The sequence below is a fragment of the Rousettus aegyptiacus genome, unplaced genomic scaffold, assembly GCF_014176215.1.
Source record: "Rousettus aegyptiacus isolate mRouAeg1 unplaced genomic scaffold, mRouAeg1.p scaffold_m13_p_3, whole genome shotgun sequence".
Lineage (NCBI taxonomy): Eukaryota > Metazoa > Chordata > Mammalia > Chiroptera > Pteropodidae > Rousettus > Rousettus aegyptiacus.
In genome coordinates, this window is record NW_023416306.1 from 105,610,685 (window position 1) to 105,626,883 (window position 16,199).

The 16,199-nt window shown below is 44.3% G+C and overlaps 3 protein-coding genes and 1 pseudogene across 10 annotated transcripts in view; 2 read left to right on the top strand and 2 right to left on the bottom strand.

The window, feature by feature from the left end:
• Positions 1-839: 839 nt before the first annotated feature.
• Positions 840-5,845, top strand: LMLN2 (leishmanolysin like peptidase 2). The gene is given in 14 exon segments (XM_036238553.1): positions 840-1,234; positions 1,375-1,468; positions 1,559-1,610; positions 1,866-2,159; positions 2,292-2,417; positions 2,612-2,696; positions 2,844-2,989; positions 3,063-3,237; positions 3,427-3,496; positions 3,573-3,669; positions 3,774-4,046; positions 4,256-4,485; positions 4,890-5,069; positions 5,581-5,845. Coding segments are annotated over 14 exon segments (2,328 nt in total). The 5' UTR covers positions 840-936; the 3' UTR covers positions 5,789-5,845.
• A 112-nt stretch (positions 5,846-5,957) lies between these two features.
• On the bottom strand, positions 5,958-9,196 carry CUNH14orf119 (chromosome unknown C14orf119 homolog). The gene is made up of 2 exons (XM_016120526.2): positions 9,030-9,196; positions 5,958-7,083 (listed from the first exon to the last, which is right to left on the bottom strand). The coding sequence occupies exon 2, from the start codon at positions 7,080-7,082 to the stop codon at positions 6,657-6,659; it is 426 nt and encodes a 141-aa protein (XP_015976012.1). The 5' UTR covers position 7,083; positions 9,030-9,196; the 3' UTR covers positions 5,958-6,656.
• A 29-nt stretch (positions 9,197-9,225) lies between these two features.
• Positions 9,226-16,199, top strand: part of ACIN1 (apoptotic chromatin condensation inducer 1) — a 30,565-nt gene continuing 23,591 nt past the window's right edge. For 5 of the 8 annotated variants that reach the window (XM_036238548.1, XM_036238545.1, XM_036238544.1 and 2 more), the window contains exons 1-4: positions 9,226-9,675; positions 11,115-11,180; positions 13,374-13,485; positions 13,894-14,013. In XM_036238548.1, coding sequence (XP_036094441.1) covers positions 9,364-9,675; positions 11,115-11,180; positions 13,374-13,485; positions 13,894-14,013 — 610 coding nt within the window. In that variant the 5' untranslated portion in view covers positions 9,226-9,363. The remainder of the gene's footprint in view (positions 9,676-11,114; positions 11,181-13,373; positions 13,486-13,893; positions 14,014-16,199) is intronic. The other 3 variants (XM_016120525.2, XM_036238549.1, XM_036238550.1) reach the window with 3 other exon arrangements.
• Positions 12,947-13,065, bottom strand: LOC118600952 (annotated as a pseudogene).

Here is a 16,199-nt window from a genome sequence, read left to right on the forward strand (position 1 = left end):
GTTCTGCTAGGAGCAGGGAGGAGAAGTCTTCCTCCCCTGTTGGCAGGTGTGGAATTTGGGCAGGAAGTGTTAAGAAAGGCTTCCCAGAGTAATTACAGGGAAGGTAGGAATTTAGCCAAGCAGGTAAGGAAGGTGTGTGTGTGTCGGGAGGTGGGGGAACAACAGGATGTGAAAGCACAGCAGGAGCAAAGAGAACAAGGGGACTTCCCAGAGTTCGGTAAGAACATCTCTGAACGTCTTTCATTTCTGTCCATTGTAAGTTTATTTTCCCTCCCCGGCATGCCCGTGTGTGGCTTCTGTGAAACCTCACAGAGCTAACACAACAACAGCCTCTCACTGGAAGTGTCAGTGAACCGACATGTGTTTGTTGAGCGCCTAGTAAGTCCCCTACACGGATGGGGGAGATGCCTAAATGTCTGGCAGTTTAGAGTCCACCCGGCTCTGACATGGGGCTAGTGAGGTACAGGAACCTTGTTTGCTCATCTCCATGAGCTAGGCAGGCATCTGTGAAGCAAAGAATGTCTACACACACACCGATATATTAACATCCGTATTTTAGTTCTGGGAAGGTCCCAAGGTTATCCCTTCAGAACGGCAGGGAGTTAGGATGAGAGATGGAAGAGGGTTAGGAGAGTTCCTGTGTGGATGGGGCAGGCTCCTCTTTGCAAAAATCAGTTGAGGCTTTGGGAATAACACTGCCCCTCCCCCAGCTCTCCACCTCTGGCACCCTCCGGAGGAGGCAGCTTTGGCCCCTGTAGTTCACATCCGACCTCTTGGCATGAACTGTAGATTTAGTCAACAACACTCAAATCTTGAAAAGATAAGCAAGAGTGCTGGAAGGGATACGCAGAGAGATGGTCAAGAAAGGAACGCCAGAGTGAGGCACAGAATAAGGGAGCAGAAGACAGCATCCAGGGCAAGAAAAACACTTGGAAGATGCTGCTGCTGCTGTTGCTACTCCTGGGGGCTGCCGCAAGCAAATGTCTACATGATGAGACACAGAAGTCTGTGAGCCTTCTCAAGCCCCTTTTACCCCAACTTCACTCAAACTTCCGCTCTTCCTCCACCCTCCCTGGCTCCCGTGATCCTCAACCCCTCCGAATCCAAACCTACTATGTGAGAGACCCTGTGTCAGATGGAGCTTGGGACCTGGAGGGAGACGGGATGAGTCGGGAATCCCAAGTCCTGGCTGCAGTGAGAGAGGCTGCTCAGCGACTCCAGGGTGTCCTAGCAGGTGAGTGGAGGGGGGTGGGGCAGGGGGAGCAGGCATCAGGGAGGGCTGAGAAACAGAGAGAGCGGGGGCAGGAGACCACCACTGGAAAGGACCTGGAGCTCTAAGGTGTTGAGGTGAAATGGACCTCTCGCCTTCTTAAGTGCCTCCGGTAAAAGGACCCCTGCTTCTGAGTCGAGACCCTGCACAGTATTGCCATGCTGTCTGGGGAGACCCAGATACTCCAAACTACCACAGGTGAGTTCATGTCATGACAACATACACAATGCCTCTTCAGGGTTACCCTGAAATATCTCCAGCTCACCTATAGTTATTCATTCTTGGCAGGTGTAGCCTCTTGAATCCAGGATACAAAGGAGAGAGTTGTTTGGGGGCAAAGGTGAGAGCAACTTCTCAGATTTCGGGGTATGAAGATCTCTAGCCTGTTTAGACTGCTCCAAGACCACCAGCATCAGAATTACTTAATGCGCTTCCTAAGAATGTAGATTCCCGAGCCCCCATCCGCACCCCGGCAATTTATTAAAGCAGACTAAAAACAGAGACTCTCTGCCCCTGGCTCCTAGGACCCAGTTTCCAGTTGTCCTATCTCCCAGCCCATCTGCTAATCTAAATGCCAGACCTTGCTACCTGCCAGATCCCTGATGCCCACCTCCGTGGTTACGCCTTGTGGCCAGAGCAGGGCTCTCCACAACTGGTCCAGCCAGATGGGCCTGGGATCCAAAACGCTGATTTTCTCCTGTATGTGCGTGTTGCCCATACTTCCAAGTGCCACCGAGAGGTGAGGTTCCCATCAAGTCCCTTTTCCCTACTCTGCCTTTCTTAATTGTAAATGTCATGGGAAGGGGCAAGGAGCATAAAAGCAGTGTTTATCAGACTGTGCTTACTTGGTTTTTCACCCCCACCCAAACTTGATGAAGTTTGGGTGGGGGTGAAAAACCCCCTAAGCCATTCTTCAGTACCACCCCTGCCAAGTTCCCTGGTCTTTCATTTTCAGGAAGAGTTTTTTCTGTTACCTCACTTCTCTCCTTTCCGCCCCTACCTTGTCCTGACCTATCCACAGCCCTCTATTATTGCCTATGCTGCCTGCTGCCAGCTGGACTCAGAAGACAGACCGCTTGCTGGCACCATTGTCTACTGTGCCCAGCATCTCACCAGCCCCAGCCTCAGCCATAGTGACATCATCATGGTGACTGCTGCACGATGACAAATTGGGGGAGGCGGGGCAGTCTCTAAGCTTCCCATGAAGTGGAAGAACCTTCTAAGGGTGAAATAGAAGGTGCCTCAAGTTCTAGGAAGAGGTGATTGGCAGAGGGGTATAGAGTGCCTGGTTAATCCTGCTGCAAATCCAGTCTCCCTCATTCTGCAGTAATTTGTCCTTAGGCCACACTACACGAATTGCTCCATGCCCTGGGTTTCTCTGGACAGCTCTTCAAGAAGTGGCGGGACTGCCCCTCAGGACCTAGTGGTAAATGAGAGGAAGGAGGGACACATCTTCCCACAGTGTTAACCAGAGGGAATCACTACTATATCACGAACTCCTTCCTCCCAAATCTACCTCATCCTTCCTAAGTTTTCCTTTCCTCGTATTATCTTCTCCCCTTTCTACACTCAGGTCGAGAAAACTGTTCTACAAGGCAACAGGTGACAAGGCGAGATGAGTGGGGACAGCTGCTTCTCACCACCCCAACTGTTAGCCACAGCCTGGCCGAACACTTGGGAGTGCTAGGGGCTTCACTTGGTGTCCCCTTAGAAGAAGAGGTAAGAATGAGAACGCCGTGGGGTGATGGGAGGAAGAGGGAGTAGCCAGGTGGCAAATAGCTACATCTTTCAGTAGGGCCCTTTGTCTTCACACTGGGAGGCCCGACTGCTCCAGGGATCTATAATGACTGCTACCTTCGATGGTGCCCAGCGCACTCGACTAGACCCAATTACTCTTGCTGCATTCAAAGACTCAGGCTGGTACCAAGTCAACTACAGTGCTGCAGAGGAGCTGTTGTGGGGCCAGGGTGAGAAATAAGGGAAAATAGCAGAGGGGCACTCATGACCCAAGTCAGCTCAGAGGAAGCAAGAGAGGCTGGAAAGGGTTATCTGCTGCTGAGATGTAATGGGAGCTGTAAGCCTCGCTGGCACTGAGGGATGTTTGGGGCTCCATTTGTTCTGAGGGCTCTTTTTCTCTCTTCCTATCTCTCCTGTAGGATCTGGCCTGGAATTTGGCCTGGTGACCACATGTGGGACTGGCTCCTCAGACTTCTTCTGTACCGGCAGGTGTGTGTGTTGAGTGGCTGAGGGTCCATGCAGCTGTCTCTGATTTCAGTGTCACTCTAGCATCCCTTATATACAGTGGACTGGGCTGTCACTATCTGCACCTGGACAAGGGAAGCTGTTCCTCAGACCCCCTGCTGGAAGGCTGCCGCATGTATAAGCCCTTGGCCAAAAGGGTGAGTAGACTAGAGAACAGAGAGTGAAAGTGAGTGGGCCTGGAGAGGAGTCAACTTCTAGGACATCGAAACAAACACTATTCTATCTTCTGCTCTGCCCTTAGAGCGAATGCTGGAAGAAGGAAAATGGATTCCCACCTGGGGCAGAGAATCCCCATGGGGAGATCTACCATTCGCAGAGTCGTTGCTTCCTTGCCAACCTCACGTCACAACTGCTCCCTGGGGACAAGGCCAGGCAGCCCTCTCACATCCCACACCTGAAGGAAGCAGAACTCACTGGCCGATGCTACTTACATCAGTGCACAGAGCGGGGAGCTTACAAGGTGCAAGTGGAGGGATCGCCTTGGGCCTCATGCCTTCCAGGAAGTGCTATTCAGGTGGGTGTCATAGGCGAGATAGCTATAGCACACTGGCAAAAGGAGTTTGAAAATGCTCGTATGATGGTACTATCCAGCCTGCTTTATGTTCATTTTTTACTAACTACCCACTGAGCCCATGACTCTGATCTAGGTTGTACACTTTCCTTAGGAGGGCTGGAACAAGTAACTGAGGCTCTGACTGTACCCTGCCCCATGTTTCTTGACAGATACCTGGGTACTATGGTCTTCTCTTCTGTCCCCGGGGTCGGCTGTGTCAGACTAATGAAGATACAGATGCTGTTACTTCCCCACCTGTGAGTCTTTCAACCCAAGACCTCTTATTCCAGCTGTCTTTAGGATTAGCTGGGGCCCCAGGCCACTCCCTGGGGAAGGAAGAGCGAGAAGAGTTCGCTGAAGCAGTCCTACAGGCTCTGGTGAGCAGAGGCGGCATTGAAAGGTAAAGGTTCAGTTCAGGCTGAGGATATATATATATGGTGGGCCAGGGAGAATGCTTAAGTCCTTTACTTCGGTGGTCCCCAACTTTTCTGGCACCAGGGACCAGTGCTCCTATGAGAATCTAGTGCCTGTTGGTGAGGTGGAGCTGAGGCGGTGATGCTAGCAGTGGGGAACAGCTGCAAATACAGATAAAGCTTCTTGCTCACCCGCTGCTCACCTCCTGTTGTGCGGCCCAGTTCCTAACAGGCCACTGACCACTACAGGCCCAGGGGTTGGGGACCCCTGCTTTACTTCACAACTGTCCTTTGGAGATTTTCTATTCATCCCACTCCTAAGCCTGTACCTGTATGAGATAAACTCTCCCAGGGACTATACCTCCATTAAGAAATCCAAATGTCCATTTAGGTGCTATTTCCACAGCCCCTCAATTACCGCTAGTCTGGTGTTCAGTGTGCGCATGTGGAAGTCCTCTGATTGCCAAGGGCCTTCAGTTGGTATGCTGCACAGGGCTCTGACTCTGACTCTACAGAAGCAGCCTCTAGAAGTTTATTATGGAGGAGCCAGCTTTACCACAGAATACAGCAAGTAAGACAGTATTCCATGTGGTTTCATTTTTCATTCTGAGTCCCGATGTTTGAAATTGCATTTATTAAGCACCCACTCATGTGTATATAATACTGTCCTAGACGAGGTCATTTCAGAAAATAAGGATCTCTGACTAACATGATTACCTCAGGCCTGTCTTTATAGGACACCTCTCTCCCCCACAATAGTTCTTTTATACCTAGGACAGAAAGTTCTCACCCACTTTCCTTTCTTAAGTACTACACAGGTATGTCTAGCTACCTGAACATCATAGTCTAATAACTCTTAAGCCATTTCTCTCACTGCTAAGTCTCCTTCCAACAATCTAAGTTGCTGGAAGACTTGGATATTGATCTTATTCCCACTTTCAGGTTCTACAGTCCCTCTTACTGATTTCCTGTTTAGCCTTGGATAAAGCACATTTTCATGAGCTCTATGTATTATAATAAAGGTAAAGCCCTTCATCTCTTAAGTTAGGTATTATTCCAGGCCAAATATTCTATGTTCCCAGGTTGCTGGTTACCTCAGGCCATACTCCCTCCACAACTTGTCTAGGTCTGTCCATGGGACTGTGCCTAATGCTTCTTATCCTGGTGAGTACACTGGGAACCATGATCTATCAGAAACGAGCTACTCTTCAGGTGGGACCATCCACCCCTTACCATTCTTCAGAGCTCCAAGGCACAAGGGGCCCAGTTGGAGGAATAAGGGAGGTGTGATGTCAACCAGGGCATGATGAAGGCAAGACAGAGATTATTTCTTGGAAGACAACTGGATGCAAGGCCAATCTATTGTCTATACTTAAGTTCTACTTTTCTCAGAATGCCTCTTCCTCTGGATATCAACTCTACATTAGGCTTGCAATGAAAAAAAGGTAGAGACTAATGGTTCCAAAGATTCGTTCTTTATTTCGACATAAAAATAAACCTTCAACCTATAAAAAGTGCCACTTGTTTTCATATTGTTGCAAACTTACAGAGTATCTGCTACCAGCTCCAAGGATATTGCATATGCTTTAGGAAAAAAGTCATTGTTATTTGGGTTCAAACATTACCTCCCTCCCCTGACTTTTCCACAATTTTACTAAATCATCACAGGAAAGTTAGTGGTTAGGGTGTCACGTAATTATACCAGAATCTGGTAAGGGCAGTGAAACCAACTATCTGAATCCAGCTAAACTATAAAATTACAACCTTTTATTGCCCTTCTCTCCTGTTTGGGGAGTATGAAGGCTCTACTTTATATATATCCCCATGGGCCAGCAGTAGACTTCTGTTATAATGTGTAGATGCCTTTCGGTTATAGTTGCAAAGGAAGCTATTAAATTCTTGAGGGTTTGACATCTCTTGAAAAGAAGCTATAAGGCAGACTGCTGATCTGGATTCACTTAGATGAAAACATTTACACTAGGAGTCCAGGTGATACGCTGTTAACACTGAAATAACCAGGCCTGTACTGGTCATCATGTTCAGTCAACAGATTGAGATACCATCCCCAGACCTTTAAGTGACATAGTCGAAGCTCTGACTGTAAGGTTGTGGCTTCAGCTCCATCAGCTATGCTTATCTTCTTTGATTTTAATGACTGTCAGTCTTTACCAGCTGTAGCAGCTACTGCTTGGTAAAACTTTGCCACGAAGTCTGGCTCACTGATCTCCAGCTGCCTGACAAATTCATTGCGCTCCTCCTCAGCCCAACCACGAAACCACTGATCCCAAAGACGTAGCTGGCACTCAAAGATGCAAGGTGGTCGGTTTGCTCCAGACACACTAAGCTGCTCCAGACCTTCCAGCAGTGGCTGTAACTTTCCTGGCACTGCCTTAGCTACCAGGTCTTGTAGGAAACGTTCACGCTGGGAACCTGACCAACCGGCAAACCAGTGAAGAATACACTTCATCTCCTGGGAAGTGATGTAAGACATTGGGGGAGGGGAAGAGTTAGTAAAACTGTCTGGCACCGAGGGTAAGGGAGAAGAGAAGGATAGTTGCATTGAAGATGATGATTCCAGTGGCATCCTGAAACATAAAAGCACTGTTACATACTCTCTAGCTGGAACAACCAAAATATAACTTTCCAACAAGGAATCTTATCACACTCAATCAGCATTTATAAAGAAAATTATTTTCACCAATTTACAGGAAAATAAGTGTCCTTTATTTGAGTTATTATCCACATACCTTAGAGAAATCATCCAAGAATAACTCCATTTCATATTTGCCAACCTTCCTCTTTCTTTTTCATACCTATTACTCTCCCCAACTACTGTTTCTATCATTCTTATCATCTAAAAACTACAACTTTTTTCAAGACCAAACATTTTTGACTAAATTCTACTTCATGCATGACAGTCTCCTGTTTATCAGACTCCGGCAAAGACAAAACGAACAAGCAGGCATACAAAGAACAGTGAAAATGCCAAGGGCCAGGGTAGTCCTCGTTTTACTGTAGGGTAAATATGTATTTTTTCAAAAGGCCTCTCTGCCTTTGGTCACATTAACTCTCAGTTCAGCTCATTAAATACAAATTTTCGAAATCACTTTTTTCACTTCTCCAAGAACTTTGATGCTATCATAATCTACCTCCAGCCATTTTCCCTGAATGATATCAATTGTCATCTGTAAAGTCTCCCTGAATGTTTCCATCTTGTTACTGAGGCAACACAGGAGAATTTTTGAGCAAAATATCTTTGTGCTTCTTTATTATCAGTTTCAAGAGTTGCAAGGCACATTCCTGTTACATATTTCTTCTTTGCTCTGGGAATCTTGTGGTACTTTTTTTTTTTTTTTTTTTTTTTTGAGCCCCTTCCACCTTTTTTTTTCTTCTTCTGATGTTCCTTAAACCTTGCTAACTCCAGCTTCTCGAACATATTTCTTGTTCATTCTCTCCTGCCTATTTCAATGTTTCAGATTAAGAAAAAAGGATGACTAATGTTGGTCCATCAGTTCTTCCCTAAAGTGAAAAGTATACATTTTTTAATCTCGTACATTCAGCTTGTCAGGGCCTAGATGCTGATCATTCCAGAGCCATCAACAGTGAAGGAAAAGGGGGAAACGTGTGTATTTGTGTGTGTGTGTGTGTGTCTTCTTTGTAATGTGCATATAACCTTTAAATATGCGAAGAACTCAATAACACCCATTACTTCCTTATATCTCCTGTAAAGCACCAGGAACAATTAAAGAGCAGAATAAGTGATGGGCACCTGGCCCAAAATAAGGTAACATAGTAAGAAAAACAGGAGAAGCCACGTGTTTATTCAAGACTGAAAAATGTCTAGATGGTTTGGTGGCTTAGGGATCTAAGTGTTATACTGCTGTAGATGTATGACAATTACGTCTTTCCACAATTTTCCCTAATGTTTAATATAATACCTGCTGTAGCCCTGTCATTGATTGGCATCACTAATGCAACTGGAGTGTCAGCAAACTTGAACAGTTTTCAAGTCTCACCATCTGAACCTCTAACAATGGAAAACAAACTACTACTACTACGGCCCACTTTATTTGTAAAGTTTGCTGCAAGTTGGCACCTTTTGTAGCGAGAAAGGAACCTCTAAGCAATTAACATCAAGTCAGTGCCAAAATAGTCCAGAGAGGTTGCTCTTTTCACAGTGGCCCTACAAGAAGTAATTCCTCCTAGAGGACCTTAATTCCCTTTCATTCAGGGAAAAGAAGAACGTTTTCCGAAACCTGAGACACGGCTTCCACAGCAAACTAAGAGTTCAATGATCATGAATTAGTTCAGTCCGAGTCCGAAGGCTGCCATTTGCCCACTTTGGAGGCCACGGAGCCTGGTGGCATTCCCAGGGCCCAAAGAACAACGCGGCCTCAAAAGGGAGTGGCGGAGATTAAGAGGATGGGAGGCGGCAGCTGTTTCCGTAAGGAACCGGGAGGCTAGCTGGCCGAGGATGACCCGCAAACAGTGAGCCTGACCTGGCCAAGGGAAGGACTTCAACCCCGCTTACCTCCCCTTTCCTCTCACAGAGCACCGTGAGGCCGTCACAAGAGTGCTTAGACTCCAACTACCGCCGCCGTTTCCATGTTTCCTGAAAACCCCAAGCAAGGCCAGCCAGGCAGCCCACGCACTTCCGGCCCTTGGCCCGCCCCAAACACCCAAACTCCTCAGCGCCTCAGCCTTAGGTCCGGAGAGAGCCGAATAACTCCGATCATGGTTATGCCAGAGTCGGGACTTCCGAATGGATTCGATTCGAAGCTTCGGTAGAACGAAGATAACCGAGCTCTGAAAGCTGGATGAGGGAGGGGGAGCAGCAGGGAGACGGAAAAATGTGATTGGTGCCGATGTGGAGACGGAAACACCCGAACATTCCCGGAGGAACCCGGGGAGTTCTGAGTGGTAATCGAGGGGTTGACTATGGCAGTGGGCGGGGACAGAGCGGTACGTTCGAAGGGCGTTGGCGGAAATTACCGAAGATGCCCGAAGCCGTCGGGACGGACCCGAGTACCTCACGCAAGATGGCGGAGCTGGAGGAGGTGACTCTGGACGGGAAGCCTCTTCAGGCGCTGCGGGTGACCGACCTGAAGGCCGCACTGGAGCAGCGTGGCCTAGCCAAGAGCGGGCAGAAGAGTGCCCTGGTCAAGCGGCTCAAAGGGGTGAGGAGACGGCGTTGCCGGGGTGTCGGAGGGGAGCGGACCCGGTAGAGACGAGTCTCTGCCGCGGCGCAGGCGCAGTGTCCGGGCTCGGCGCGAGCGAGCTCAGGCCGCCAGCGCGAGTCTCCGGAGCCGCGCGCACGGTGGTTGGCGAGGCTCGCGCTGGCATAGAGATAACGCCGGTTCCCGCCTTAACGGCAGCGGCGCGAGCCCAAAATGGGAGGGTGCGCGCTACTCTCCTGGAGTGTCTTAAGCTCCTTCCTCCTTCCCCCCACCCCCTCCTTGTTTGTGTCTGTGGTTTCGGCGCATGCGCTGCAGAAGGAGTTAAATCCCCACTACAACCACCAGCATTGCTGGCCCGAGGGGGGCGAGTTGGGCTGGGTGGGAGTTAGGGGGTATAATTGGGCGGAGAGGTTAATGGGGTTGGTATTGGTATTCGGAAAAATAGGATTGGGATAGGCTAAAATGTCTGCCTGATTAGATTAGGAGGTGAGATGAAGAGAAACCTTGATTTGAAGGGATTTGGTTAGAGGGGGGTGTGTAATTTATAGGGCATCCGGAAGCATTTCGGGTGAATAAGAGTTTGGTGAATATTGGTGAGAGAGGTGAGGTAGGTTGGTGTATGTTGGAGGGTTTGAATCGGTTTGAGTGGATTAGAGTAGGATAGTCATGACGTGGATGGATGGATTGGTGTGTATGGATATGGTGTAAACGGAGGGAAGGTAAGGATGTCTTGGTTTTAATTAGGGTTAATTAGAATACGTGGTGGGTATTACAGTTTAGGGCTGGGCTGGGCGAAGGGTTAAATTGGCAGACCGTTACTTGTACAGGAGCTGATAAGTATCGTGTGTGTGTGTGTGTGTGTGTGTGTGTATGTATTTGGTCAGACCACAGTTTACAGAGTCTGTGGTCATTTTGTTCTGTAACCTCCTTTTTGAAATTTTATAAATTTGATAAATCTAGGTGCCACTCTGTTGGAAAGAATCAAGTTTTCTGAAGTAGATATAGTGCTGGGTAACTGTTTGAGCAAGTAATTCAATCAAGGCCAAAACCAACCCCGTATGGGTTTCTTATATTTGAAGTTTAAGTTTTTGAAGTGATTTTACCTGCACGGCTAGCTTTAGAAGGGTCACTAGGCAGAAGTGCAGAAGATAATAGGGACTGTAGTACTGGTTTTGTCACTGATTTTTATTACACAGCCAGGTTACTGATTTTCTCCTGTGTGCCTGCATTTTACCTCTATACATTGGGGAGCAGTAACCATGGCTACCTTTAAGGATCTTCTAAAGATGAATGAGGACAGTATTAGTAAAAGGCTTTTAGGTTCATGGAAAAGGAGAACAGTTTAAGTGTGCATGGTTAGTCGTTGCATTTAATAAAGAGATTGGGGGAGGGATGGGGGTTTTTTCTTAGTTTCTGACATTCGCCCTTCTCTATACCAGGCTCTAATGCTAGAAAATTTACAGAAACACTCAACACCCCATGCTGCATTCCAGCCAAATTCCCAGGTAAGAAAGAAGATTCATTAGATGGGATAGGCTCTTTGGATGCACAGACATATGGAAGGATGAGTTGTATGTTTGATGCTTAATTCATCACCTGTATTTTCTATGTTCCTTGGGTTGGAAAAGTTCTCATACCAGGACAGTTGAATTCTAATAAAGAATACAAGAACAGAATCAGAGAAGCTCTTAGTTAATTTCTGATACTTTAAATGGTGTGTGCAGAAAGATGTGGCTCCAACTGATTAACTGTAATACAGAAATCTGAAGTCATTTATTTGCCATCGATTTGGGAAAAGTAGTTGATATGAAGTACACAATCAATAGGTCAGTGTAGGAAAATACTTGCTGAAGAACTCTTGTGTTGACAAAGATTTTCCAAGAATTCAGTCTTTTGGACATCCAGCATTAAAAGTGTCACTACCAACCATGCAGTTACTCCTAAACTACATGAATTGCTCTGTTACTTAGGGCAAGAAACTCCGCCTTTGGAGGCCTTGGTTTCCTCAGTTTCCCTATGCATAATATAAGAAAAGGTTAGACTAGGGCCATTATTTTATAACTGCTGGGGTTTGTGGAGCTGCTTTTGGGGGCTTCTGAGGAAAGATACTTTCTTCCCAAGTGAGCTGGGGTTCGCACTTCCATCAAACTAGATTAGATCTGTTTTTAAGCATCGTATATTGAGTTTCTGCATAAGATTTCTTTGTAAGAAATCATTTATTTCACAGTTAACCAAAAAAAACCCTGAAAACTAAACTTCTTAGACTGCATGATCTGTTACGATTCCTTTTTGGTTTTAAAATCCCCTCATTATAGTATGTCAAGCATATTATAATGCACACTTAAAGGAAAAAATCCAGATCTTTTTTAGTGCGTGGTGTGCAGCTCCATTGGTAGATGCAGTCCCAAGATAACTGTTGAAAAACAAGAGAGCCTTCCTTACTCCCTTGTTATCACCTCATTAAGCTGGATCGTAATCTAGCCAGTTTACAGAGGTTTAGCTAAGTACTTTAACAAGCCCGCATAAGTTAATCAATTTACGGTTATGGTCCTTTTGCATTTTAGTCTTTAAAGCTTTGCTTTTATTGACATAGGATTTTTGCAACAAATATATATATTATCTAATCATGCTACCCACACTTCCTCAATGTCCATTGAGTACCAAGAAACTCATCTTTAGGTGAAAATAAACATTTACTATGCTTCAGAAAGATGACGTAATATACAGAGTATTCAGATTTTTTCCTTTTTCTGGAATTCTAAAGGACTTGTCAAGCAAGAAGGGTCTCAGGAGGAGGACTTACGAAGAGAAAAATGAAGGGTAGAAGAGTAACATGGGAGTCTATGAGTTATAAAAAAAATGGGATGGGAGGATTAAGCTTTGGATTTCAAATGTTATTACCAATGATTTCTTATCACCCAAAGAAAATGGAGTTAGAACTCTGTCTAAATGCTGAATGGCCATCCCTTTTCTTAGTCTCACGCTTTCATACTTTTAAGTTACTTTACTAGAATTTTGGAGATGTTTGACAGAATGTTCCCAGAGTAGGTAGAGATTTATCTTTTATATCAGCAAAAGACGAGCTAGTATTTTTTCTTTCAGTTTTTAACATTACTAAAAGAAAAATTTAGATTGTTTTTAGATAATATTTTGTATAATCTAAATTTTTAGATTAAAATGCATAATTTTTATTTTATTTCATTTATTTTTTAGGCGAGGCAACCCTTGATTGACCTCACAGATCTCAAGGACCTTATTTTTTTATTTTTTACGTCTACAGCACCTCACCTTCCTAGGTGGTCTCCCATCCAAGTACTAACCAGGCCCCACCCTGCTTAGCTTCTGAGATCAGACAGGATCAGGCTTGTTCAGGGTGGCATGGCCATAGACTAAAATGCATAATTTTACAGGAACTTTTATTGCATTTTATTTGTGCATCATCACTCTGTGGGGGGGGGGAACCGAATAAAATAAAAAATTATATATAGTTTTTTTTTTTTTTTTTTCCATCTTTCGTGAATCATAGGTCTATTTATTTGGTCCTCAACATAGAAGTAGCTTAGAAAAGGGTCTTTCAACATTTTCATTGTCTTTATTGGGTCCAGGTATAAGGGTAGATCTTTGCTCCATGAAATTTTCTTTTCGCATTTTCCTGGTTTGCTTTCCTAGACTTTTCTTTTTCCATGTCCTCTACACAGATTGGCGAGGAAATGAGCCAGAACAGTTTTATAAAGCAGTATCTGGAAAAGCAGCAGGAGCTACTTAGACAGCGTCTGGAACGCGAAGCTCGAGAAGCTGCAGAACTTGAAGGTAAGCCCAGACTGTCACTTCTTACAAGGATTTCTTCATTCTTATTCTTGTCACTGAGAAGATGGACCTATTTAGGCATATTCAGGAATAAGTCAGGCTGAGACTATTACTTATTTGCTTTGGTAGTTTATGGAGCCAAGTGAGTTACTTTTTTACCTTTTGTCAGGGAAGACACTTAATTTGATTGTCTCGTTAGAGGGTTCCTGCCAACAGGAAGAGTTATAAGTAAATTATGCCACCATTTATATGAGGTAGAGCTTAATCCTAGGGAGTGTTTCTCTGTGTACAGCACTCTTTTTAGTATATACTCTGTATCCATGACTGCCTGACCTCCTTCACTCCTCTGCATATTCCCACATGCTGAGCCCTTCACTCCCTCCCTGCCCCGACCCAATCTGTACTTTGCAGAAGCTTCAGCTGAGTCGGAGGACGAGATGATCCATCCTGAGGGAGTGGCTTCCCTGCTGCCTCCTGACTTTCAGAGCAGCCTGGAGAGACCAGAGCTGGAGCTCAGCAGACATTCGCCCAGTACGTATCTCCCTCCCCACTGCGCTGTTTTGTCAATCCTGCGTAGTTGGTGGGGGGAGGTAGTTACACCTCCTTTCATGCTAAGCCTCCGTTAAAAGTCCCAAGGAAACTCTGTTACGTTGATGTTTAACATCTGTTTTTTATGGAAGTTATGTCCTTTTTGAAGTTGGCGTTCACATCTATGTTGTTAACAGACTGTTTTATAAGGCAATATGATTTTTCTTCTCATCTGTACCTCTTTAATCTTCTCTACCTTTGAATTTAGCAATGGTCACAACCCTTTTTCATCTCTTCACCAATTATATATGAGTTGCACATCCAGTCATCCCCCCCAAAGGGGCATCTGCTGCAGTTTATTAATTCATAATTTTTATTGAGTGCCTGTTTATGCCAGGCATGTGCCAGGCACTGGAAATATAGTAGAGAAAAAGACAAGTCTCTGCCCTTATGAAATATATAGTCTAGTGAGGAGGCGGACATTAAACAAATTATTACATAATGAATTAAGAGTTGTGCTGCATGCAGTAAAAGTACAGAGTATTATGTGAGCATGTTACAGTGAGCTCTAACCCAGTGTATGGGCAAAATTAATTTTTTTACATTATTAAGTACTCAGTTTTGCATAGTATCTAAGGCAAAAATCTGTAAACGCAGTCTAAATATCCTTTTAAGAGAACTGTGTAGAAAACACGTGTACGATAAATAGCTATATCAAACCAGTGTGTAAATTAACTATTTTAAATCATTATTAATACTACTGGTCATGGAAGGTGAGCACTCCATATTTAATATTTTTAGAATGTGTGGAAGTTGCTGGCTCTTTTGATTAATATAGAATTTCTTCCTGAAAATAGATTTTTAAGAGATGTTTAATGGTTGGAGAGAAATAAGTTCTTTTAGAGACTTCTTTTCTCAAATATTGTGGCATACCCTCAACTGATCCATTTTGCTCTTAGCATTCTTATTCCCCCTGATTGTAAAGCCAGAAGGAAGGGGAAAACTCTTATATATAAAATCAGTTGTGTTTCTTCTCAGAAATCACTGAAATATTTATTGGTTTTCTGCTGTATACATATCTCCATAGTAGAATCTATGAGGAGTTAGCACATTTCTAAAATCTATTAAGGAGAGAGAAGACAAGTACATATAAAACTAACAAAGGTTGTATATTTTTGAGTGATATATGTAGTATAGATATATGTACCATAGGAATTTGAAAGAGTAAATGCTCTCTGAGGACTAGAGTGATTAGAGAGAGCCTCAAGAAGAAGGTGTAGGATTTGAGCTGAGCCTTAGAAATGGGTAGGATTTGAATTGGCACAGAGGAGACAAGAGGGTATTTTTTAGAAAGGAACATAGGTATAGAGATAGAAGTGAATGAGACATTTTTAAAGGAGAGATGCTTAACTAATCAAGCCAGAGTAAGGTATTCTTTCATATTCAAGAATAAACAATTGAATAGGTAGATTGGGATAATTGCAGAGGGCTTTGTATATCAGGCCAATGCATGTGAGCTTTTTTATTCTGAAGGTAATGGGGAACTTTGATAGGAACATGATTTGATAAGGAACACTTTTTTAAAAAAAAAAAAAAAGCCTCTCTCAGTTCTAAATGTAATTGAAATGAAAATGAGGGATGGATTCTGAAATAATAAGTTTTCAAAAGCAAGTAAAGATTTAGAGGGCATCTAATCTCTTCAGTGCTTTATGTCATCAGCAGGAGTCTGTCTATGGCTATAATTGATGAAGGAAAACAAAGAAACAGGGAAAAGGGAAGAGAGGTAAAAAATAAATTAGAAGTGATGAATGAAGTAAATTGTAGAGTACAGCTAACACTTGCCATATATGCTCTTCTGATCTTGGCTAGAATATAAATCTCATAAATGCAGTACAAAATTTGGTCAAGCTCCTAAATAGAGTGATAGTTTGGAAATTCTAGCAGTGCTTAATTAGATCAGTGGTAATACATGTAGTTTACCCAGAAATTAGATTATTTTAGGTGTACAATGTCAGCCCACCATGGGCCATTAAACTTTTGGGGTGCTAGCTTATTTATTTGCTTTAGATATTTTGAGTTTCTCTCTTTAATAAGGTAGTGATTAAAGTAGGGTTCATAGTAACATATTTTGCTAATCAGTAGTGGCACCCAAGGATGTTTTTGTGTGTATTGCTCTTTTCGAGAATATG